Source organism: Liolophura sinensis, chromosome 2 (assembly GCF_032854445.1).
Source record: "Liolophura sinensis isolate JHLJ2023 chromosome 2, CUHK_Ljap_v2, whole genome shotgun sequence".
Lineage (NCBI taxonomy): Eukaryota > Metazoa > Mollusca > Polyplacophora > Chitonida > Chitonidae > Liolophura > Liolophura sinensis.
The window spans coordinates 26,358,289-26,385,966 of NC_088296.1; the positions used below are offsets into that span (position 1 = coordinate 26,358,289).

The window sequence follows — 27,678 nt, forward strand, 5'->3', positions numbered from 1 at the left end:
ACTTTGTAACGGGTGTATTGATACGCAGCTATGAATTTTTCCGGTGTCATGATACGTATTAAAAACTCACACTACACGCCACGGAAACTGCATTAGATATATTTAGATTAGATATATTTAGGCAAATCAGCACCATATATATATATATATATATATATATATATATATATATATATATATATATATATATATACGTGCAGATACTCATGCATTTCTCTTACAGGCATATAAGCAAACACACTAAGCAAGTTCAGGGACGACAAATTTACCAAAATGCTCGTTTTCTCTTAACAATAAAATCCTGCAAACGATAAAGTTTTATGTTTAATAATGTATAAACGGCTTTGTTCAATCTTACAACTACAGATCGCCTATCTAAAGTAGGAGTCTTTTTATATATGTAGTTAGCAATATAGACACGAGCGATACCCTTTCACCCCTCCACCCCCACCCCCCGCCGTTTGGCAAATAAGCTTCCTATCTGTTTTCCAAGTATACGTCTTACTGTACCTCTTTTATAAATATGCAACTAGGAAAATTAGCCTCCAACCACTGTTGCCGGCAAGTAACAATGGACAAAAGACAAATTGAGAAGAAAAAATACTAAATACAATAAACTGGAGTCAAATAATTATAATGAAGTAATAAGCAAAGACAAATATATGAAGAGCACGCCAAGCTCTAACTGCTCAGGCATTACAGTCTGCCACTATAAAACATTGATCAGTGTACGTACAAGAATTACTGGGAAAGTATATCTCACATTATCAAATAAAAAAAGACACTTTCCGGTGGAAAATTACCCGGAGGAAGTTACAAAAGCAAATGTGACGTTATAATGATCACTCCATTTGACCGGTTTAGCCGTATCATCAAAGTGGGAAAAAAGCTATCCTTTTTTGAAAAAATCGTATGCGAGTTTAAAATCATCAGCTTACATTTTACTTGTTTGGCAGTATCAACAGCGGAACCGACAAAACAAATATCCACACGTTAAAAAAGCAAATGTGAGCCTAAAACGATCAACTCGCATTTGTTTCGCTTTGCCAAATCAACAACCGTAGCAGACCTTTGTTGTGTAGTGTTCAACTTAGCGTCTAACAAGTTTGTTGTATATGCCCAACCTCCGCTATAGAGCTGATGTAAAGATTTCGAGTAAACAAAGACTTTTATAATTGTTCCAGCCTCTGTTTTCGCGTCAACCAGAATACGTGTACATGTCATGTTGCACGTACAGAACACCCACATTCCAGCCGAAGATCCTACGCCCATTATGGCTCCACTGTCGGCGTACGGTGAGCCCACCATGATCAGATTATGTTCCCGTGTAGGCGCATGGTGGGTGTACAACCCGATCGGGATCCGCGTATCATAGCGCCACCGTGGGACCATCGTGGCCGGACGATCTAAGCATAATTTTCCGCAGCGCTTTATTTTACGTAATCGACATAAGTGCTACACGTGTATGGTCTTAGGAGGAGTCAACGTCTAAACTCTACAACTACAAGAATGTAACTATTTAGATGTTTGCAGATTATTTTCTGCAGCTAATGGTGACGTCACAGCATCATTCACATGTTCCCAATGTGTACAAGCTTGTATTACAGTATGCATGCGCAGTATTCTCCAGTAATACGATACAAACACTGGTGCTATAGTCCTCGCATGATGGCCGGATCTTCCGCGTATGATATGGCCACGATGAGCGTAGGATATTCGGCTGGGATCCGGCTGTACTGTACCATGACTATCTTGGGTGAAGAGAGCGTCGCCTATACATATTTCTATCTCACACGAACTCCCTGCAAACCCACAGCCTATAATGCTCATGAACTACGTGACGCCACAGATAGGTCACAGGTGTGTCCCAGTCCCCGGACCCGAAGCTGCATACGTCATAGACTGTCATCATGTGGTACCATCTACGTCATCGATGACGCCACATGGTGTTATCTATACCCAGTCCTGTTTTTTCTCTTTTTTAGACTTCAGCCAGGCAGTAACATCTGTGAACATGAAAAAATATACCGTTAACCTAAATAAAAAAGTCTTTATATTGACGAAATTAATCGTATTGCTAGGCTAGGGTTGATTCCTCAAAACCTTAGGTTTAGATTTACTCAAAGCTGTGATTTAAACGCGAACGCCTAGTGATAACATTGGAAACGCTTAGCAAGTGGTATTTTAAGATAAACCAATGCAAGTAGTGACATTACTGCCACTACGACCTTAATCCGAATCTTCCATTATCTACAGGTGTTACGAATCTTCCATTATCTACAGGTGTTACGAATATTCCATTATCTACAGGTGTTACGAATATTCCATTATCTACAGGTGTTACGAATCTTCCATTATCTACAGGTGTTACGAATATTCCATTCTCTACAGGTATTACGAATATTCCATTATCTACAGGTGTTACCAACATTCAGTATCCACAGGTGTTAAATTTGGCATAGTCCTCTGATACCCTGTAAGTAGATGTACATGTAGACACAGGTGGTTTGTATTGGCCATATGCATGCATTTAGGCCAGAATATCGTGTTAAAAAAAGTAACACTAGAACAAATGTAGATCAAAGACGCACAATGATACAGTTGAAAGCGTCGACATTGTGTCAGTTTTAACCAATCAGGCGTGAGTTATTTTTATAACTCTAGAACGTAACTGTTTCCACCTACGTCGATTCCTGATTAAATGTTGACTTATGGTCAAACAACTCTAGGGGAAATATCCATAAGGGCATGGGAGAATTAGGGGCTCATATAGGGAAATGTCCTGGAGGGTAGTGTTCGTGGGGAAAATGTCCTGGTGGAAAGTGCCTATAGGGGGAAATGTCCAGGAGGGAAGTCCCTATAGGGGGAAATGTCCTGGAGGGAAGTGCCTATAGGGGGAAGTGTCCAGGAGGGAAGTGCCTATAGGGGGAATGTCGAGGAGGGAAGTGTCCATGGGGAAAATGTCCTGGTGGAAAGTGCCCATATGGGGAAATCTCCGGGAGGGAAGTGCCTATAGGTTGAAATGTCCAGGAGGGAAGTGCCTATAGAGGGAAATGTCCAGGAGGGAAGTGCCTATAGGGGGAAATGTTCTGGTGGGAAGTGCCTATAGGGGAAAATGTCCCGGAGGGAAGTGCCTATATGGGGAAATGTCCAGGAGGGAAGTGCCTATAGAGGGAAATGTCCAGGAGGGAAGTGCCTATAGGGGGAAATGTCTTTGAGGGAAATGCCTATAGGGGAAAATGTCCGGGAGGGAAGTGTCCGTGGCGAAAGAGTCCATAGGGCGAAATGCGTTGAAGACGAAAGAAAAAGTCCATTGGGGAAGCGTTCCTAGGGGAGGTGTCCATTGGGGAAATGGCTTAAGAGAAAATGTCCATTGGGAAGATGCCCATGGGAAAGTGTCCTGGGAAAAAGTCCTAGGGGGGAGTGCTCCTATGTGGAAGTGTCCATAGGTTAAAATGTATCAGAGGGGAGTGTCTCAGGGGAAGGTGCAGATGTCCACATGGGAAGTGTCCATAGGTACAAATGTCCTAGGGGAAGTGTGCATGGGGGGAACTGTTCACAGACGGAAGTTTCCATAGGGGAAGTGTTCAAAGGGGGAAATGTCCACATGGGAAGTGTCCATAGGTGCAAATGTCCTAGGAGAAGTGTGCATAGGGGGAACTGTTCACAGAGGGAAGTTTCCATAGGGAAAGTGTCCAAAGGGGGAAATGTCCACATGAGAAGTGTCCATAGGTGCAAATGCCCTAGGAGAAGTGTGCATGGGGGGGGGGGGGAGGGACCGTTCACAGAGGGAAGTTTCCATAGGGAAAGTGTCCAAAAGCTGTAATGTCCATTGGGGTGGTGTTTTAAGTTGGGAGTGTCCATACGTAGAAATCTCCAAAGGAGAAGTGTCCTTTGATGGAAATGTCCTAGATGGAAATGTCCCAGAGGGAACTGTCCGTAGGTGGAAATATCCCAGGGGGAAGTGTCCATAGGTACAAATGTCCTAGGGGAAGTGTGCATGGGGGGAACTGTTCACAGAGGGAAGTTCCATAGGGGAAGTGTTCAAAGGGGGAAATGTCCACATGGGAAGTGTCCATAGGTGCAAATGTCCTAGGAGAAGTGTGCATAGGGGGAACTGTTCACAGAGGGAAGTTTCTATAGGGAAAGTGTCCAAAGGGGGAAATGTCCACATGAGAAGTGTCCATAGGTGCAAATGTCCTAGGAGAAGTGTGCATGCGGGGAACTGTTCACTGAGGGAAGTTTCCGTAGGGGAAGTGTCCAAAAGCCGTTATGTCCATTGTTGTGGTGTTTTAAGTTGGGGGTGTCCATAGGTAGAAATCTCCAAAGGAGAAGTGTCCTTTGATGGAAATGTCCTAGATGGAAATGTCCCAGAGGGAACTGTCCGTAGGTGGAAATATCCCAGGGGGAAGTGTCCATAGGTACAAATGTCCTAGGGGAAGTGTGCATGGGGGGAACTGTTCACAGAGGGAAGTTCCATAGGGGAAGTGTCCAATGGGGGAAATGTCCACATGAGAAGTGTCCATAGGTGCAAATGTTCTAGGGGAAGTGTGCATGAGGGGAACTGTTCACAGAGGGAAGTTCCATAGGGGAAGTGTTCAAAGGGGGAAATGTCCACATGGGAAGTGTCCATAGGTGCAAATGTCCTAGGAGAAGTGTGCATAGGGGGAACTGTTCACAGAGGGAAGTTTCCATAGGGAAAGTGTCCAAAGGGGGAAATGTCCACATGAGAAGTGTCCATAGGTGCAAATGTCCTAGGAGAAGTGTGCATGGGGGGAACTGTTCACTGAGGGAAGTTTCCATAGGGGAAGTGTCCAAAAGCTGTAATGTCCAAGGTGGTGGTGTTTTAAGTTGGGAGTGTCCATACGTAGAAATCTCCAAAGGAGAAGTGTCCTTTGATGGAAATGTCCCATTGGGAACTGTTCGTAAGTGGAAATATTCCAGGGGGAAGTGTCCATGGAAGAAATGTTCATAGGCGAAGTGCCCATAGTGGAAATACCCATGTGGGAATTGTCCATGTGGGTAAATGTCCTAGAGGGAAGTCTCTATAGAGGAAATGTGCATAGAAGTGTCCATAGGGAAAGTGTCCATAGAGGAAATGTCCATAGGGGAAGTGTCCATGGAGGAAATATTAAGAGAAAAGGTGTCCATAGGAAAAGTGTCCATGGAAGAAATGTCCATAGTGGAAGTGTTGATAGGGGGAAGTGTCCATAGAGGAAATGTCTATAGGGGAAGTGTCCATAGGGAAAGTAACCATAGAGGAAATGTTAATAGGAGAAATATCCATGGAGGAAATGTCCATAGAGGGATGTGTCCTTACGGGAATTGTTCTTACGGGAAGTGTCCATGGATGAAATGTCCATAGAAGAAATGTCCATAGGGAGAAGTGTCCATGAAGGAAATATCCATAGAGGGAAGCGTCCATAGGGGGAAATGTCCATGGGGGAAGTGTCCATGGAAAAAATGTCCATGGAAGAAATGTCCATAGCGGGAAGTGTCCATGGAGGAAATGTCCATAGAGGGAAGTGTTCAAAGGGGGAATATCCATGGGGGTGGTGTTTTTAAATGGGAAGTGTTCATAGGGGTGGAAATGTCTTTGGGAGAAGTGTCCATAAATGGAAATGTCCTAGAGGAAACTGTCCGTAAGTGGAAGTATTCCAGAGGGAAGTGTCCATGGAAGAAATGTCCATAGGCGAAGTGCCCAAAGTGGAAATGCCCTTGGGAATTGTCCATGTGGGGAAATGTTCTAGAGGGAAATGTTTACCAGGAAAATTGCTCCTTCTGACAATACCCTACATGTAGTCTCAACACAATCCCTTCCACCTGTCCTGGGAAGTCTCCAGTTTACTTACATGGTATGTACCCTTGAGCATGGCGGCAGTCAGACAACACAAGGGCCATACAGGCGATGAGGAGAGAGATCAAGGTCACTGAAAACCAAAAAAATGGTTGTTGAGGGGTCTTTACCATTGCAAATGTTACACTCTACATTAACTTCTAAAGTAAAGCAAATAGTTCAATAGCGGCAGCAAACCATAAGTGATTCTTTACACGGCAGTATGTGTGTATGGTGTAGGATATTGTCAAGCACTTACCCGCAGTATGGATGTATGGTATAGGATTATGTCAAGCACTTGTCCGGCAGTATGTGTGTATGGTGTAGGATATTGTCAAGCACTCACCGGCAGTATGTGTGTATGGTATAGGATTATGTCAAGCACTTGTCCGGCAGTATGTGTGTATGGTATAGGATATTGTCAAGCACTCACCGGCAGTATGGATGTATGGTATAGGATTATATCAAGGACTTGTCCGGCAGTATGTGTGTATGGTGTAGGATATTGTCAAGCACTCACCGGCAGTATAGATGTATGGTATAGGATTATGTCAAGGACTTGTCCGGCAGTATGTGTGTATGGTGTAGGATATTGTCAAGCACATACCCGCAGTATAGATGTATGGTATAGGATTATATCAAGGACTTGTCCGGCAGTATGTGTGTATGGTGTAGGATATTGTCAAGCACATACCCGCAGTATGGATGTATGGTATAGGATTATGTCAAGGACTTGTCCGGCAGTATGTGTGTATGGTGTAGGATATTGTCAAGCACATACCCGCAGTATGGATGTATGGTATAGGATTATGTCAAGCACTTGCCCCGCAGTAAGAGTGCATGGTATAGGATAAGGTCAAGCACTTACACTGCAGTATGTGTGTATGGTGTAGGATAATGTCCAGCACTTGCCCGGCAATAAGAGTGTATAATATAGGATAATGCCCAGCACTTGTCCGGCAATATGGCTGTATGATATACATGTAGTATTTTGTCAAGCACTTGCCTGATAGTATGGGGGAACTGTCGAGAACTATACCAGCCACCCCGGTCACGACAGCTTCCAGAAAGAACAACAGCCCAGCACCGATCACCACCCACTGATACATCGTCACGAGGCCTGACAGAGAGGGCAGTGATGACATTTGACATGACGCTGATGTCGCACATGATAGCTGATTAATAAATCAGCTATCACTAAGAACATATACCTGGAAATCATGTACATCAGCCAATACTAAGTACATGTACCTGGAACCAAGGATTCTGCCCAGTTTCCTCCCATCATAATATAAATGAAATACTATAAGTATAAGTAAGTAGGGCGTAAAACACCCATTAATAAATAAATCTAGACTCGCGGTACAAAGAACCAGAACTATATACATACAGATTATCCGCACGCATGCGGGTATAACACACACATCACGTGTATACATGTAGATTATTCGCACGTATGTGGGTATAACACACACAGCACGTGTATACATGCACATTATCAGTACGCATGTGGGTATAACACACATACCACGTGCATACATGTAGATTATCAGCACGCATGCGGGTATAACACACAAAGCACGTGTATTCATGTAAAATGTAGATTACCAGCAAGTATATGGGTATAACACACACAGCACGTGTATACATGTCGGTTATCAGTACGCATGTGGGTATAACACACATACTACGTGCATACCTGTAGATTATCAGCACGCATGCAGGTATAGCACACACACGTGTATACATGTAGATTATCAGGACGCATGCGGGTATATCACACACACAACGTGTGTATTCATGTACAATGTAGGCTACCAGGACGTATGTGGGTAGAACACACAAACAGCTCGTGTATACATGTAGACGATCATCACACATGCGGGTATAACACACTCAGCACGTTTATACATGTAGATTATCAGCACGCATGTAGGTATAACACACATATCACGTGTATATATGTAGATTATCAGCACGCAGGCGGGTAGAACACACAACACGTGTACACATGTACAATGTAGATCACCAGCACGTATGTGGGTATAACACACATGCAACACGTGTATACATGTAGATTACCACCACGCAAGCGGGTATAAATCACACCGCGCGTGTTTATATGTAGATTATCAGCACGTATGCGGGTATAACACGCACAGTGTTTATACTGATCTCAACACTGACCGTTTTCCAGGTCCCGGATAACCTTCCACGTGTGGTGGGCGTGGCAGACGAGACCGATGATTGACAGCAGGACCAATATGATGTACAACATCTGCCTTGGTTGGAGACCGTTCCTGGCTCCCGGCTGGTCAGTTGACGCATTGGGCCACATTGTAGAATTAGTGATGTTCATCAGGTCTCTCAGATTCTGTCAAATTGTAATATCATTTGCTAGAGCTTCTCAAATGTGAATTTCTTTTCCTTGGAAGCTAATAAATATATTTTCAGCCTGTGTGGACGTTTAGGTTAAAAATAACGTGTACACCAATACCTTTAGAGTGTGACGTCACAGGCGTTACCCTTTAAAAGGTGTAGTTTAAAGAGTTTTAAAAATGATTTTAAACCAGTTTGGCATCGCCAGTGTTAACAAAAACCAGGGGACATTCCATCCGGTTGATTTACTCTAGCCACCCACGTCTTTTTTACTCTAGTTTCTGAACTTTAACTATTTGCTGTGCCATATGAAGAGTAACCGGACAAATTGTCCCGAATATGCATTTTGACGCTATTTTGCTGATATACAACTGGCTTTAATCAGACTCTCTAAACGGACAGATTCATAAACAGGAAAAACTTATATAGCCTGCATCCCATAACATTTTGAAATGCAAACTCAAAGAACCATCTTACACACCATCATAAAAAAGAACCATCATAAAGCTCAAAGCACAACCTTACACACACATCATAAAACTCAAATCACTACCTTACACATTCATCATAAAACACGGTTTCATGTAATCTTTCGAAAGATCTATAAATCCTATTGATGACCTTTCAATTTTCAAATTCCAGAAAAATAATCTCAGCATTATTACCCCAAAAGTACATACACATATACATATCGAAAACAACAACAATCGCCAAAATTTTAGAGATATCTGCATGTTTATGACTGATGTAATAAACGGCTGAGACAAACCTCGGGTAACTGATCGAACAAAGAAAAATCCTCGAGGTATCGGTAGTTAATGTTTGAGAAAATAATATCGCGATTGTTAAACAAACGTCATCAGAAGATAATACATCCACCAGGGCCCAAACTGGAGAAACGTTGTTATAGCCCCATGGTTCTTTCATAATTGTTTTAAAAGAGCGTATGGAATGCAAACTCAAAGCACCATCTTACACACCCGTCAAAAAGCTCAAAGCACAACCTTACACACCCATCATAAAACTCAAAGGACCACCTTACACACTCATCATCAAACTCAAAGCACCACCTTACACATCCACCAAAAAGCTCAAAGCACCAACTTACACACTCATTATAAAACTCAAAGGACCACCTTCCACACTCATCATCAAACTCAAAGCACCACCTTACACACTCATCATCAAACTCAGAGCACCACCCTACACACTTATCATAAAACTCAAAGCACCACCTTACACACTCATCATCAAACTCAAAGCACCACCTTCCACACTCATCATCAAACTCAAAGCACCACCTTACACACTCATCATCAAACTCAGAGCACCACCCTACACACTTATCATAAAACTCAAAGCACCACCTTACACACTCATCATCAAACTCAGAGCACCACCCTACACACTTATCATAAAACCCAAAGCACCATCTTACACACCCATCAAAAAGCTCAAAGCACCAACTTACACACTCATTATAAAACTCAAATCACTACCTTACACATTTATCATAAAACTCAAAGCACCACCTTATGTACTCATCATCAAACTCAAAGCACAACCTTACACACTCATCATCAAACTCAAAACACAACCTTACACACTAATCATTAAACTCAAAGCACCACCTTACACACTCATTATCAAACTCGAAGCACCACCTTACACACTCATCATCAAACTCGAAGCACCACGCTACACACACATCATAAAACTCAAAGCACCACCTTACACACAACATCATAAAACTCAAATCACTGCCTCACCCGTTCATCATAAAACACGGTTTCATGTAATCTTTCGAAAGATCTATAATCGTATTGACGATTTTTCAGATTTCAAATTCCAGAAAAATAATCTCAGCATTATTACCCCAAAAGTACATAGAAATCTCCATATCGAAAAAAACAACAAATGCCAAAGTTTTAGAGATATCTGCATGTTTATGACTGATGAAAAACGTGCGTGAACTTGCAGTCATTGTTCAAGTATCTATGGCCATGAACACAACAAACCACATGTAGATCTGCATTAAATGCACACGCATACAGAGTATACATAGAGTATTTCAATAGTTGACAACCACGCATACAGAGTATACATAGAGTATTTCAATAGTTGACAACCACTGTTAATATGAAAGGAAAAAAAGGGAGGAAGAACCCCCCCCCCCTTCCCCCAGGCAAATGCAAAGTCGTGTAAAACGATGAAAATGTGATGTATAAAAGATTCTGTATCTGCAACTGTGCTTTTAAAAACATTTTTTTTTAATTGACCTACTTAACACGTGTAGGGTTTACATGTAACTACAATAATTTACAGGATGCATCCTCCCATCGATTCACCCATTTCATCGCAATTATTCAGCCCTTCATCGATTCACCCATTTCATCGCAATTATTCAGCCCTTCATCGATTCACCCATTTCATCGCAATTGTTCAACCCTTCATCGATTCACCCATTTCATCACAATTGTTCAGCCCTTCATCGATTCACCCATTTCATCGCAATTATTCAGCCATTCATCGATTCACCCATTTCATCACAATTGTTCAGCCCTTCATCGCTCCACCCATTTCATCGCAATTGTTCAGCCCTTCATCGATTCATCCATTTCATCACAATTGTTCAGCCCTTAATCGATTCACCCATTTCATTGCAATTGTTCAGCCCTTCATCGATTCACCCATTTTATCGCAATTGTTCAGCTCTCCATCGATTCACGCATTTCATTGCAATTGTTCAGCCCTCCATCGATTCACCCATTTCATCGCAATTGTTCAGCCCTTCATCGATTCACCCATTTCATCACAATTGTTCAGTCCTCCATCGATTCACCCATTTCATCGCAATTGTTCAGCCTTCCATTAATTCACCCATTTCATCGCAATTGTTCAGCTCTCCATCGATTCACGCATTTCATTGCAATTGTTCAGCCCTCCATTAATTCACCCATTTCATCGTAATTGTTCAGTTCTCCATCGATTCACCCATTTTATCGCAATTGTTCAGCCCTTCATCGATTCACGCATTTCATCGCAATTGTTCAGCCCTCCATCGATTCACCCATTTTATCGCAATTGTTTAGCCCTTCATCGATTCATCCATTTCATCGCAATTGTTCAGCCCTTCATCGATTCACGCATTTCATTGCAATTGTTCAGCCCTCCATTAATTCACCCATTTCATCGCAATTGTTCAGCCCTTCATCGATTCACCCATTTCATCACAATTGTTCAGCCCTCCATTAATTCACCCATTTCATCGCAATTGTTCAGTTCTCCATCGATTCACCCATTTCATCGCAATTGTTCAGCCCTCCACTGATTCACCCATTTCATCGCAATTGTTCAGCCCTCCACTGATTCACCCATTTCATCGCAATTGTTCAGCCCTCCATCGATTCACCCATTTCATCGCAATTGTTCAGTTCTCCATCGATTCACCCATTTTATCGCAATTGTTCAGCCCTTCATCGATTCACGCATTTCATCGCAATTGTTCAGCCCTCCATTAATTCACCCATTTCATCGCAATTGTTCAGCCCTCCACTGATTCACCCATTTCATCGCAATTGTTCAGCCCTCCATCGATTCACCCATTTCATTGCAATTGTTCAACCCTCCATTAATTCACCCATTTCATCGCAATTGTTCAGTTCTCCATCGATTCACCCATTTTATCGCAATTGTTCAGCCCTTCATCGATTCACCCATTTCATCGCGATTGTTCAGCCCTTCATCGATTCACACATTTCATTGCAATTGTTCAGCCCCCCATCGATTCATCCATTTCATCGCAATTGTTCAGCCCTTCATCGATTCACGCATTTTATCGCAATTGTTCAGCCCTCCACTGATTCACCCATTTCCTCGCAATTGTTCAGCCCTCCATTAATTCACCCATTTCATCGCAATTGTTCAGCCCTCCATTAATTCACCCATTTCATCGCAATTGTTCAGCCCTCCACTGATTCACCCATTTTATCGCAATTGTTCAGCCCTCCATTAATTCACCCATTTCATCGCAATTGTTCAGCCCTTCATCGATTCACGCATTTCATTGCAATTGTTCAGCCCTCCATTAATTCACCCATTTCATCGCAATTGTTCAGCCCTTCATCGATTCATCCATTTCATCACAATTGTTCAGCCCTTCCTCGATTCACCCATTTCATCGGAAATGTTTAAATGTTATGAGCCACACAGTAAAATCTCACTAATAAACTAGAGACTTACTTGAGCTCCTATGTACTATGTACGATATTAAGATGTCGCTCACAATGTCTATCAGTTTTCGGTGATTTTGCGATCTTCTGCAGATAAACCTCGTAGTTAGCCAACCTGCTTCACACCTGTTACTGTATGCTGAGCCGTCTACAGCTAACCAAACGCTACAGCAGCAGTCTTCAACGCTGGGATCTGCTATACTGCGCTGACAACAGACTTCTGCGTAGTTTCTCCGTACAAAGCTATATATAGGATGCTTGTAGTCTGGAAAACGAAAGTGAGAGTTGAGCGCTGTTTAAATCCTCTCATGTCTCACGCATTCAATACATCGACTCCTCCATGCGAAATGTTAGAATTTTTGTTTATGTATGGCATCATAAAATACGCAAGGGGATTTGAACACTGTGAGCAAACGAAAACAGAAACTGTGAGCACAGAAAACGAAACTAAAACTCTCTGCTCTTCAATAACGCATTTATTTATAGTGTCATTTACTGTAAATAACAAGACGAGGAGCATATACACGGGAGTGACGAGGAATTCGAAAACAAAGAAGAATATCGAGCACTCATATACATGTGCCCCACCTGGCATACGGCAACAACAGTAACACAGTCGCCATGTTGTTAGGGGTGCTTTACCATGTGTGAGTGTGACGGAGGGAAGGGGAAGTGATGGTGGGTGGGTTGTGGCTAGCACATGCTGGTCTTAACTCCCTGTGTTCACCGGTCAGATGTACGTGGAACTGTAAACTTATGTCAGAATGTAACACCAGATATGATACGTGTAGGCCACAAACTCACCTAATTTGGACGTGGAACTGTAAACTTATGTCAGAATGTAACACCAGATATGATACGTGTAGGCCACAAACTCACCTAAATTTGCTTATCATACACTTAGAAAGGTTATTAGAGAGAAAAATATAAGCCAAATTTCACGTAATCCACATTTTCTAAGCTCTCCCAATATCACGAAAAGAGATATACATACATATACATATATGTATATTACATATACATGTAATTTACATTTTCAAAATATCTCGTGTGTTGTCGTTTCTCTGATTTTGTTTACATGCTGAATATAGGCTTACTCCTTTAGTCTCGTCAATTTGTACTGCAGCACGTGTACGGTATGTACACGTGTGCGAACGTACCCAGTTTGTACACGTGTGTGCAAACGTACCCAGTTTGTACACGTGTGTGCAAACGTACCCAGTTTGTACACGTGTGTGCAAACGTTCCCAGTTTGTACACGTGTGTGCAAGCGTACCTAGTTTGTACACGTGTGTACAAACGTACCCAGTTTGTACACGTGTGTGCAAGCGTACCCAGTTTGTACACGTGTGTGCGACATTGCCTGTTGTCTGAGTGATGCTAAAATGTATTCTGTTACTATAATACGTGCAATATTCTGTGAATTTCAACATAGCGCCATGTTAGTGTATTGGAATCCGTATGTGTGTTATATTTAACAGAAAAATCTGCTGCAATATCAAAATACACTCTAGCATCACTCAGACAAACGACTATTTCTTAAAATTAACAGATTATTTTTTTGAGTGTAACTAATTTTGAACTTCGAACTGGCAACCGCGAACTCACAGCTAACTCGAGGAACATTTGACAAACTGCATAACACTTTGTTCTCACCGTTTTGTTCAGTGGTGACCGTTCTGTTCAGTGATCACCGTTCTGTTCAGTGCTCACCGTTCTGTTCACAACTTTACCTGTGATTAGTAAGACAATGGTTGTAGTGAAAGTTGCACTTTCTCTTTCCTGTATACTACTAGTGGAGTCAGGCATTTTGTGCTCTTTACTATATACTACTGCAATGGAGTTAGGCATGTTATCCTCTTCCCTATATACCACTGCAATGGAGTTAGGCATGTTATCCTCTTTCCTATATACAACATCAGTAGAGTCAGGCATTTTGTCCTCTTTCCTGTATACTACTGCACTGGTACCCAAATTGAAAAACTTGGTCTCACGCGCAACCCGACTAAAGCCCCAGATCCGGTTTCATCCCAGGCTATGAACAGGGATTTTTTACACTCATCCGCTCTCCTGTCAGGGACCTTGGTGGCAAGACATAGTTGGCGGCGCTTCGGTGCGCAGTTTTATGATACGTGTCACATGGCATGCGCCGCTCCCTACGGTCGCTTCACATCACTACCATCACTAGACAAACTGGAGAGCTGGAGGTTGAGATAGAGTTTTTTGTGTTTCCTGACATCACTTCATGTCTCATCACAGTGACCCCAGTGACATCGGCGTTGTTCAAGGTTTATGTACAAAATTTGCCATCGGTGGCAGGAATGTAAGCGGATGTTAGAGAGCGGCACATGCGCTGTAAGGAGTATGGGTTTTATGTTCATTAAAGATATCTTGTTTTTATACCGTACAAAGTTTTGGTGGAAAGGTTGGTCAGAAACTTGCCAGATGCCCGTGGTTTATTACGAGGAATCTCATTCCTGTACCCAAAAATCTTAGTATTATCGTGAATTTAACATGATCAACTATGGAGTAAAACACTAATCGGTTAAATGAATACTGTTAAGGAGCAAGTAGTTCATGACATAACGGTTATCAGGTTATCAAATTTTAAAAACAGGACGACTCGCATTGAATTGCAATTTTTAAATGTGATTGTATGTTAAATGTGATGATAACACAGTATTTTGAGTGATGTCTAATATATTGCAGTTAAAATCACTGCATATATATACCCTTTTTTCACCTAATTCTACTTAAGCCGTGGAGTTAAAGGGCGTGTAAATTGCTACTATTTATGCATTAACATGAACAGTTAGAATAAAATCCTGAGCGAGGTAAATTGACAAGAGGCTGTATTTCACCCATTACGTGTGACCATTTGCCAGCGACAAAATGTCGTCCTTGTGAAGGTTTTACTCTCTATGCTGTAAATCTTTCATTATATTTTCTACAGTACAAGAGAGCGATTACTTTTGCAATAGACACCTACTATGCCATGTAAATAACAACCAGTCTGAATAGAAATCAATTCATCTCCAGCCCTGTCAGTAAAATGTAAATCGTGTATAATGTGTAGGGAGGGTCTTAACGGTATGGCTCACTTTCCGCGACTGTCTCTTTTCCTTTTTCAGAAAATAAAAGCAATTCTTGGAATATATGTGAACACGTTTCAGTTGACAGCAATTCTTTGAATATATGTGAACACGATTCAGTTGACAGCATGACTGAGGGCCGCCCCTGCTAAGCTGTTAACATTAGATCTCCGATGACATTGTATGTTACGGGGTAAACCCTGATATGATGGAGCAACTCTCAGTGCAATTTATGCACAGTTATAATTTGGTTTTGGAGACAAAACTACATTGGTTGGATTGGCCAATTTAAGGGCTTCACAAACAGTATAATTTTATCAGAATGCAAGGAATAATGGCCTCAGAGTAAGCTTGAACCTTGCAAACATGCGAAATGGTTGAAGAATTACAGTGTGCTGCATGTGAGATAAAACACAATTCATTTGTATTTACCTGTATGAATCTCTTCTATCCGGTGTCTTTGTTGATTTCCTGTTGATGTCTCCTGAACAGCCGTAAGAATAACAAAGATAATTTTTTGGGATACTTTTTACACTAGTATTCACTTGTGTCTTTCCCTCAGGTAAACTAAGTTCTTGGGGGTGTCTTCTATGGCATGGCAGGCATGAGGAGCCGAGGTGAGAGACACCGAAATCCGGCAGTTCATGAATGTCACTGTGCTGATTATACCCGACAGATGGCGTAATGTTCCGACAGTTCACGATTAACTGACTGACATGTATATATCTCAAACTTCCTCACTGACCGTGACATATAGTAAGCTAATCTGTTTGATTAGCTAACTGTGTGTGACAGCCGATTACAGGCTCTCATGTCATAGTACATAGCAAAGTACGGAGACCAGACAGCCTGAACTTTCCTGATCTAGTACCGTATTGTGACAGATATATAATAAGAGCACACGCAAAGTTCCTCACATGCAGCCAGCTCACGGCTCGACTAACTTCTTGGTGCGCAGCACACCTGCTTTCGGATGTGTGAATACGCGGAAATATATAGTTCCGTATTTAATACATGGATCAAGGTGGATCAGGGTGTACATAGCAATCTTAGTCCTTAACACGCCTGTGATTAAACTTCACGCATGAATTAACCTCCTGTGGTAGTATCCCGCGTTTCTTGTACATTCTAACTTATATCACACCATTGCAGCTACATCTGTACACAGACTTTACAGTGCATGGAAAAGGTCCCCATGTGATGTGACAGAATATGACACCCGTGTGATGTGACAGAATATGACACCCGTGTGATGTGACAGAATATGACACCCGTGTGATGTGAGAGAATATGACACAATGTGATGTGACAGAATGTGACACCCGTGTGATGTGACAGAATATTACACTCGTGTGATGTGACAGAATATGACACCAATGTGATGTGACAGTATATGACACCATGTGATGTAAAAGAATATGACATAAATGTAGTGTGACAGAATATGACACCATAATATGTGACAGAATATGACACCATGTGATGTGACAGAATGTGACATAAATGTGATGTGACAGATCATGACACCAATGAGGTGTAACAGAATATGACACCCATGTGATGTGACATATGGCACCTATGTGATGTGACACATGACACCCATTTGATATAACAGAATGTGACACCCATGTGACACCCATATGTCACATGGTGTCATGTGATGTAACAAAATGTGACAACCATGTGACATATGACACCCATGTAATGTAACATATGTAACATACACTTATGTGATATGACAGAATATGACACCCAAGTGATGAGACAGAATATGGCACCCATGTGATGTGACATAATTTGACACCCGTGTGATGTGACAGAATATGACACTCATGCGATAAGACAGAATATGACACCCATGTGATATGACATAATATGACATCCATGTGATGTAACAGAATGTGACACCAATGTGACGAGATAAAATATGACACCCATGTGATGTGACAGAATATGACACCAATGTAATGTGACAGAATGTGACACCAATGTGACGTGAGAGAATGTGACACCCATGTAATGTGACATAAGACACCCATGTGATGTGACAGAATATGACAGTCTTGTGATGTAACAGAATATGACACCCATATGATGTGACAGAATAAGACACCCATGTGATGTGACAGAATATGACACCCAAGTAATGAGACAAAATATAACACCCATTTGATGTAACAGAATATGACACCCGTGTGATGTTACAGAATGTGACATCAATGTGACGTGAGAAAATATGACACCCATGTGAAATGACAGAATATGACACCCATGTGATGTAACAGAATGTGACACCCATGTGATGGGACAGAATATGACGCCCACGTGATGTGACAGAATAAGACACCCATGTGATGTGACAGACTGTGACACCTATGTGATGTAACAAAAAGTGACACCCATGTGTTCCGACATATGACACTCATGTGACGTGACAGAATATGACATCCATGTGATGTGGCAGATAATGATACCCATGTGATGTGACAGAATATGACACCATTTGATGTGACAGAATGTGACACCAATGTGACGTGAGAGAATATGACACCCATGTGACGTGACAGAATATGACACCCATGTGATGTAACATATGACACACACGTGATGTGACAGAATATGACAGCCGTGTGATGTGACAGAATATGACACCCATGTGATGTGACAGAATATGGCACTCATGTGATGTGACAGTTTATTACACCCAGTCAAATACTGAACATGGTGTACATACATATCCATTACAACTAGCCAGCCATAGAGTCGCTGTTACAGAGACTAAAACGTCTGTATATTGAGCTCAACTTTGACACATCCTTGAAGACATAAGGGCCAGTTGTATCAGTTTATTAGCATGGAGGGGATAGTGCAACGACTGGTTGGCACGTATCAGTATAATGGCTCGGGCGGGGCCGCTTACTTGTCTTCGGTAAGTCGTCTCAGTGACCCAGCACTAGATAAAAGAGTGGTGGAAATCCGTCCTGCAACAATAAGGTACATCACATACACCCTAAGGATTCCTTCGTCGTCATATGACTGAAAAATTGTTAAACCCCAAGCATTCACTATCAGGTTATTATCTATAAACCTCCCCTGTAAACATTCAGGCTGGTTTGGCCTCAATTCCAGCACTCGGGTTTCCTCCAACCATAATGCTGGCCGCCGTCGTATTAGTTAAATATTCTTGAGTACGGCGTAAAACACTAATCAAGCAAATAAACCAAACACTTGTATCATTCACAGTTAAAATACCGGGCCGGCTGGAGCCCGGGTCAATAGTTTGTTTGTTTCTTTTGTTAACTGTTTAACGTCACTGTCAGCCTTAATTGCTGGCATATCAGGGTGGTTTTTGACCCCGAGGCGAGGCCTCTGCACAATTATACCAGTAACTATTAATTACAACAATATGTATAGGACTAACGCTGGGAATAGTGGTGCATGTTCCCAGGGCGAGTCAAGGGCACTAAGACCCATTTCCATCCAAAGATCGGATATATTTGAGAAAATTAAACATGATATTTCCACCAAATCGTGTTCTATCCAACGGAACGATTGTTTAACACTGAATTTCCAAAGCAAACATTTAACTATTTCCAGATGTGGACATACCAATTGTCTTACATGTCCATCATTTGATACATGAACGGGCACCGTAACTCCGTGCGCAAGAAACAATTGCTAATAGGCAAACATTTCTCTGCCTCCGATCATGACTGGGACCATTTCCGCATTCAAATAATAGAATCAGTTTATCCATCAGAAATGAGACAGGTGTCGAATTTGAACGTAAAATCCATGACCGTCAGCTTTTCTGGATGCTAGAGATTGGTTCAGTCTTCCCATATGGGTTGAATGATAACGTTATGGGAATCGGCAATGTAACATCTAGCCAACCATATGACTCCATCATAACAAATTTATTCAAATACCATAAACGTAGGCCTCGCAGTCATGGTAGTAGGAAGTTCAACAGAAACATGATTCACCAACACGTTACAGTTAGCTATTTAGTAGGATTGTCGTATGGCACCAATAGCATGCATGCTCTACACACAGTATTATATGCGCTGCCATTGAACTTGCTAAAACAGGTCGTTCAAGACATATCCAATAACATACACAATTTTAATGTTCCACCTCAACGTGTACGTCTGTGTCAAGACATATCGTATTTTCGATTGTATCGCCCTGTTACTACAATTGAAACTCAACACGATCGACTCTTTCTGAAGATAAAGTATTTAGACAGAGGCCTTGATTTAATTAACCTATCACGCATCTTTAATGAACCTGATGTTCGTAGTGCTGTGCCTAATTAATTTAATATCCAAGAGCCAACTTGCATATACTATGAGTATACGAAGCGTATCGCTTACGAAATTTTCAATTATTCCCAGGCCATCAAGGAGTTCGATTTGGCGACGTATACTTCTGGCGGCTATAACTGTGATTGTGAATCCTCAGTTTTAACCTACGACAAATGTAAACATGTCTTGACTGGTGACCTTAATATTATTAAGAATCATGATCTAATGAATCTCTTTGTGAGGGGTCCTAAGTATAGAGAAAAGTCAAATGTCAACATGTGATCAAAAATAATAAATATCATCTCGGCACTTGAGGAATATGTTAAAAATGGTCAAAACGGGAGAAAGTGGATTCTTCTGTACTTAACGATTGGCTTTAATTTGTCCAACAGAAAGTTAACTTAGCTATACACATTGATGCTCTACCTAAAGTTAAACAGGTTCTGAAGGATCCCACTGTGCAAGAAACCCTCGCTGACCTTCATAGTAAATTTGTCATCACTGTAGCAGACAAGGCACCTAATAAAGCCATCTTTTTTTTGCAAGGATCATTATTACCAAATTCTTGTTCAAGAGCTGTATACATCTACAACAACATCTATGTATTCTGCTACTACATGTACTCTGGAGGAACTATTTAATAAACACAAAACCTTTCTTAAAGAAAGATGCATATATATACCTATCCATCATACAGAAATACCACAATTTTACTGGATTCCTAAAATGCATAAATCCCATACAAGGCTCGATTTATTACGGATTCAAGAAGTTGTACCAACCAACTCTTGTCAGCCCTTCTTACGAGAGCGTTACAAGAAGTAAAGTCATTTTGGAATAAGTATTGTTGTGCCATAACAAAAAATTCAGGTGTCAACTGCATGTGAATTCTTAACAACTCCAAACGTCTTACAGAAGAACTCGATGCTCATATGCATATACCGTACAAAGACGTATCCACATGGGATTTCTCTACTCTCTATACTACAATTCCTCACAAAGATTTTATTGAAAAATATCGTCGTTAACTGTCTCGGTATTTACTAAAACAGGCCACCGTTACATTAACGTCAGAAGCAATAAGGCTTTCTTTAGTTCTACTATTTATAAAGAATTACTTGAATTTCTCATTAATAATATCTATGTGAAATTCGGAGATACCATTTACCAACAGTGCATAGGTATCCCAATGGGTACGAGTTGAGCGCCTCTTTTGGCAGACCTATACCTGTTTTCATATAAATACGACTATATGCAGAAATTACTGAAAAGTGATATATTTAAAGCTCGATCCTTTTCATTTACCAAGCGGTATATTGATGATCTACTGGGGTTAAATAACCCCCAAATTGCTGACGCGGTGAAGGAAATCTATCCGCCTTCATTGGATTTAAAGGAGACAATAGATAGTCCTGATGCATCTTATTTCGATCTAAATTTGTTCAAAGACGAACAAGGTCTCCTTTCACGCCGCCTCTACCACAAAAGGGATAATTTCAATTTTGATACTGTAAATTATCCTTATTTAGATGGCAATATACCAAAGGGCCATGCATATGGCGTATACATATCTCGCCTTGTAGCATTTGTCAGATCTTGCGTTAATTGTGATGATTTTAATCTGTGTCACAAGTTGTTATTTCAAAAACTAGTTTGTCAAGGATACTCCATCAAACGCCTTCATTCTAAGTTTCTCAAATTTTACAATGAGTGTAACGCTCATTGGCAGGCATGGACAGAGCGTTCAGAATCTCTGGTGATCTGCATTGTGATCAACCACATAGGCGGCGCTGTTATCCTTATGTACATATCTATAGCGTACATGGTATTTAACAACACAGATGGTGCTGGTTGTCGAGTGTAACCGTCTATCTTGTAGAGAGCTTTTATACAGACCAGCATGTCATTTGTAACATCATAGAGGGGGCCCCTTGTAGCATGAGATACTTACATATTAACGGGAAAGACGTAATCGTCCGTTACTTTTGAATCACAATCTGTTCGGTTAATGTCTATAAAGCTCGTCGTTTTCGAACTGTATCTAATACCGCTTAACCAGGTGCTAAGGGCCGTAAACGCAGCCATGCTCATTACATCTGCATGATGCCTTTATGAACAGTTGCAATCAAAGCGCGACTAAGATACCTTGTTTAATTGTTATTTGACCGGCAAGTCATTCATGGACTACGAATTTTATCTTTGATATGGAAATCATGCCTGGAATATCAACTGTCTGCCCGGCATCATTGAAAACTGATGACCGCTTCTGTCTTGTGTGTTACCGGCCTCATGCTGCCTTGGGAGCTAGTTTTAAACGTGGTTTTGGAAATGGATCTTGCGATTATCGACTTGGAACGCCCTTTATGGACTCCGAATGGTATACGAATGTCGGACATGACGCTTATATCCTGTACCAGGCAACACCAACTGTCTGCACATTTATATTTATTTATTTAATTGATTTGTTTTTTACGTCGTACTCATGAATATTTCACTTATACGATGGCAGCCAGCATTATGATGGGAGGAAACCGGACACAGCCCGGGGGAAACCCACGACCACCCGCAGGTTACTGACAGACCTGCACATTTTTAGTGCTGTCTCAATGAATCGCCATGCCGAAGACACCGAACACGCTCCCACGTTATATTGAAGCCAGTAAGCCTACTTGATCAATTCCTCTTATCTTGAGCCGAAAACAAGGTATTACAGGTACCAAGATTATTCACCGAGCCCTAGACCTACCGTCCATGAGACAGGCGCTCTATACCATAGGTCAGCGCAATCGACATTGATATAACAATATTGATACCGCCTCCCATCATTTCTTTCAATCAGTCTCTCTTTCTATGTGTTATAACAACCAACATTTTTGATATGAAGGTAAGTTTTAATATTATCTGTAATGTAAATATTATATGTTTAATTGATATCATCGCGTCTGTAAATATATAAACAGCACCTGGGCAAATTACATGTATGCTTAAAGAAAGAAAACATACGAAAAAGTACATGTAACCTTTATTAAAAGGTCGTTAAAACGTTGTCAGAAACCGCCTGTACTTTTCCAGATTTTGTCCTTTCACTGGATTAAATACAGTCAAATATATTTGCTGTAAGATGGGATGTATGAATGTCACCAATGGGGGTTTCTACCCAGACAACGTGAACAAAATTCTTGAATGTGCCGAAAAATAACCCCCGAGCGTGTCACTGAATACATGATTTAAATTACAACCAGCTTGACGTCATTACGACCAGTGTGACGTCATTACGGCCAGCGTGATGTCATTGAAAACATGCTTTGTCCACACGGTATATACCCTGCTTAGAATCGAGTGCGTTCAATTTACTGAAAAAGTAAATCAGTAACAGAGTTACTGATAGACATAGTAAAGGTATTAGTAAAGGTTTTAAGCTTTGCACTGCAGCTATATTAAATTTTAAATAAAATGTTGTATCTATATTGTCAATACGGAGCGTTTGTCAAACATTCGCTTCACATGTAGCAGACTATATAACTGTGCGGAGTTGAACACAACGGCTGGATGTCAAGTTTATCAGCCGATAAGGCATTTAAAATTCTCTCGAGTTCACGCGAGTTCAGTTGAGATAAGGTGGGAGCTCTCGAAAACTAACGCAGCCAACAAGCGGGATTTGCTCATAGTGCCGTGAGCTGACAGTAACTGTCTTAACTACTGTAGAATCACATCTTTCAGAGCATTAGTGTGCGAGAGCCCAACCTTCCCTCGCCCCAACCTAAACTAGTGAGAATCCTTACATAGTAATTCGGCTTACTATGCAAAATGTAGGTTATATCTGAACTGATGTCAGCCTAACCCCGTTACATGTAGTTGTGTATAAAATGTTAGGCTCACCCAAATGCACGTAACCCGGTATACCTATTATTATAACACAGCTGTACGCAACAAACCGTGTCAATTTTCTATGAATTCTAGCAGCTCTTTCCAGGAAAATTCAAAATAAGGCATACAAGGTATGAATCAGCTCTAGGGATTAGTTTATATACGAATGTAAAAGTAAAAGAAGGGTGACTTTCTCACCGCTCTATCAGGTTATTTTCAGGTTCTGGCCGTTTTTCTCCTGAACCTGTCCGGTCTCTCCCAGAATTTGCCGGGATTTCTCCGTTCTGCCCGGCTTACCCACGACTCTAACCGTGTCCCTTCTGGCGCTGCCCATACTACTCACGAAACTACCTGGTTTCCCACAGCCATGTGTTTTTTTCTCACACTTTCGTTTTTACTTTCAGAGTCTTTTTGCCCTTCTCCAAGATTTCTGCCTTATTTTCACTATCCTCTGGTCCGTTATCTCCAGACAGCCCGGCTTCCTCTGTTTTTCTCACACTTTCGTGTTTTACTTTGAGGCAGTCTTTGCCCTTCTCCACGATTTCTGCCTTATTTTCACCACCCTCTGATCCGTTATCTCCAGATAGCTCGGCTTACTGTAGGTTTTTTTCTCACATTTTTGTGTTTTACTTTCAGACTCTTTTTGCCCTTCTCCACGATATCTGCCTTATTTTCACCACCCTCTGATCCATTATCTCCAGACAGCCCGGCTTCCTCTAGGCTTTTTTCTCACACATTTGAGTTTTACTTTCAGACTCTTTTTGCCCTTCTCCACGATTTCTGCCTAATTTTCACTACCCTCTGATCCGTTATCTCCAGATAGCCCGGCTTACTGTAGTTTTTTTTTTCACATTTTTCTGTTTTACTTTCAGACTCTCTTTGCCATTCTCCAAGATCTGTGCCTTATTTTCACCACCCACTGATCCGTTATCTCCAGATAGTCCGGCTTACTGTAGGCTTTTTGAGTCCTCCTTTCCCCATACAGCCAGATAATCTCCACTGATCCTTTATTTCCTGATATCCCGGTTTCCTACAGACTGTATCCGATCTGATTTATCTTATCCGTTATCTCCAGACAGACCGGTTTCGTCTAGGCTTTATTCGCCCTTCCCCATCCTCTGATTCTCCAGACAGACCGGTTTCGTCTAGGCTTTATTCGCCCTTCCCCATCTTCTGATTCTCCAGAGAGACCGGTTTCGTCTAGGCTTTATTCGCCGTTCCCCATCCTCTTGTCAGTTCTCCAGACAGACCGGCTTCCTCTAGGCTTTATTCGCCCTTCCCCATCCTCTGATTCTCCAGAGAGACCGGTTTCGTCTTGGCTTTATTCGCCCTTCCCCATCCTCTGATTCTCCAGACAGACCGGTTTCCTCTAGGCTTTATTCGCCCTTCCCCATCCTCTGGTCAGTTCCCCAGAGAGACCGGTTTCGTTTAGACTTTATTCGCCCTTCGCCATCCTCTGATTCTCCAGAGAGACCGGGTTCGTCTAGGCTTTATTCGCCCTTCCCCATCCTCTGATTCTCCAGGGAGACCGGTTTCCTCTAGGCTTTATTCGCCCTTTCCCATCCTCTGATCCGCTATCTGCAGACATACCGTTTCCTCTAAGCTTTATTCTATCCTCTGGTCCCTTATCTCCAGACCGACCAGTTCCTTCTAGGTTTTATCTACCTTTTCCCATCCTCTGGTCCCTTATCTTCAGAGAGCCCTGTTTCCTCTAGGTTTTATGCGCCTTTCCTCAGATCCTGGCTGCTTTTCCCCATCCTCTGGTCCCTTATCTCCAGACAGTCCTGTTTCCTCTTGGTGTTATCCAACTTTCCTTAGACAGCTCGGGTTCCTCTAGGCTTTAAACGCCACTACCCATCCACTGTTCCGTTATCTTCAGAAATCTCTGTTCCTTCTAGGCGTTACCCGCCATTCCCCATCCTCCAAGCCGTTATCTCCAGATAGCCCAGACTCGTCTAAGCTATATCCGCCTTTCCCCATCCTCCAAGCCGTTATCTCTAGATAGCCCAGTCTCGTCTAAGCTATATCCGCCTTTCTCCATCCTCCAAGCCATTATCTCCAGATAACCCAGTCTCGTCTAAGCTATATCCGCCTTTCCCCATCCTGCAAGCCGTTATCTCCAGATAGCCCAGTCTCGTCTAAGCTATATCCGCCTTTCCCCATCCTCCCAGCTGTTATCTCCAGATAGCACAGTCTCGTCTAAACTTTTTTCGCCTTTCCCCATGCTCCCAGCCGCTATCTCCAGATAGCACAGTCTCGTCTAAGCTTTATCAGCCTTTCCCCACCCTTTTCTCCAGGCTCTGTCGATATTTCCGCTGAGTCTATCCAGGCTCCTTCAGGGTCTACTTGGCCATCATCAGTATCATAAAACTGCCCAGATTGCATAATCCTCAAAGCGGTTTTCTTCAACCCACCAACGTTTAGGGTCTGATTTTCGCTAGGTTCCGTCTGTTTTTTCACAAGCTTTGTTTTTGTTATTGAAGACAATAATACTGCAGACTATTGCAGACTGCACGCACTGTTGTACTGTAAAAAAAACTTGTAAATTATGTACAGAAAATGCCTGGAGATTTATTCTTCAAGTAATTTAGAATGTTATTTTATTTTGTGTATTGTACGCCTTTTTTATTCAGTAAATCTGCTAGTTGATTATATTTCCACAGCAGTGTTCCTTTAGGTTTTAGACGGGATAATCAGTGCATTGTGTTTTGTAGAGTTATGTGTTTGTCCAGATATGCGTTGCATCGTGAGTAGAGGATTTTTTCAGTGAGATTTTGACTTAGAAGTTCACAGAATGTGTTAATGCATTTATTTTCTTGTAATTGTTTGACTTGGCGAAGCATGTACCTTAAATGACTGGGGAAGTACAGCGATTTGAATGATATGTAGCGCTGTTGTAGCATAATGTTGAGTAACGTGTTTTGATTATATCATGTAAGAGTTGTTCCCCCTGAATTGATATTTTATTGGATTAATTGAATTTAATGACGTCTACACGTATTTTGTTACTTTCATTTGTATAATGGAAAATTTTAATGGTTATTTGGTGAACGACCTTCATGTCACATACCTTCACAAGATTTGCGACATAATGACGGTATTTTCTGTTGTGTCTGTTATTTAATGTAATATGATGGAGAAATATCGTTGTTTATTTACGTACACAGTTGTCTTGGTTTAATTGGCTATTATTTGATTTAAGCACTTATTATACAGTACAGGTGAGTGCCATGTGCATTTGATTTAATTAACACTAGCTGAAGCACCCTTGAAGTTTAAAGTAAAAGGTTAATTACAAAATTAGTCAAGAGTCGTTACAAAATATCCTCCGCTGAGGCTGTCCTGTTTGAAACGAAGATAAATTTTTACTCGAAACTTCTACAATATGACTTAACTGTCGAAAGACATTCGCGCACAAGTAAATTAGTTCTTAGAGAAATAAAATATGCATTCAGTTATCAGTTACATGGATACATTGAAATTAGTGGTGTTTATTTTATGCATTTATGCGTTTAATTTTCCTTATTTTTTGCCAAGCGCGGTTTTCGACAGTTCTCTGTAAATACATATGTGGGGAAGGTCTGCTAAAGGATATCACTTCATTTATCTATGTATATGTCTAAAGCTGCCATAAATCTGACTAGCAATTAATAACTTGCACAAATATCTAATTTCAGTTATACTTAGGCAATGTCCAGTGGATGACAGAGTAGGCCATACATCACAGACACATCCTAGCTAAGGAGAGTTTTCAGATGTTGAAAAGACACGTTCCCGTGTAGTATGAGAAAGTCATGAGGAATTTTTGTGCTACCTTCTGGATGAAAACAAAACAATACGTCCATGGATTTATGATGAAAGGTGATGAATATATCTGAGAATTATTACTGACGTCATGCGAGGGCAAGTAGCCGTCTGTGTACTACCTTTACTGAAGGACTACACAAATTCGATACAGTGACTTA

The 27,678-nt window shown here is 41.4% G+C and overlaps 1 protein-coding gene across 1 annotated transcript; it reads right to left on the bottom strand.

Moving 5' to 3' along the window:
* Nucleotides 1-1,191: 1,191 nt before the first annotated feature.
* On the bottom strand, nt 1,192-14,429 carry LOC135463140 (uncharacterized). Its single transcript, XM_064740457.1, has 6 exons — nt 14,104-14,429; nt 12,458-12,712; nt 8,024-8,210; nt 6,843-6,956; nt 5,853-5,930; nt 1,192-2,006 (listed from the first exon to the last, which is right to left on the bottom strand). The coding sequence occupies exons 3-6, from the start codon at nt 8,193-8,195 to the stop codon at nt 1,954-1,956; spliced, it is 417 nt and encodes a 138-aa protein (XP_064596527.1). The 5' UTR covers nt 8,196-8,210; nt 12,458-12,712; nt 14,104-14,429; the 3' UTR covers nt 1,192-1,953.
* Nucleotides 14,430-27,678: the final 13,249 nt, after the last annotated feature.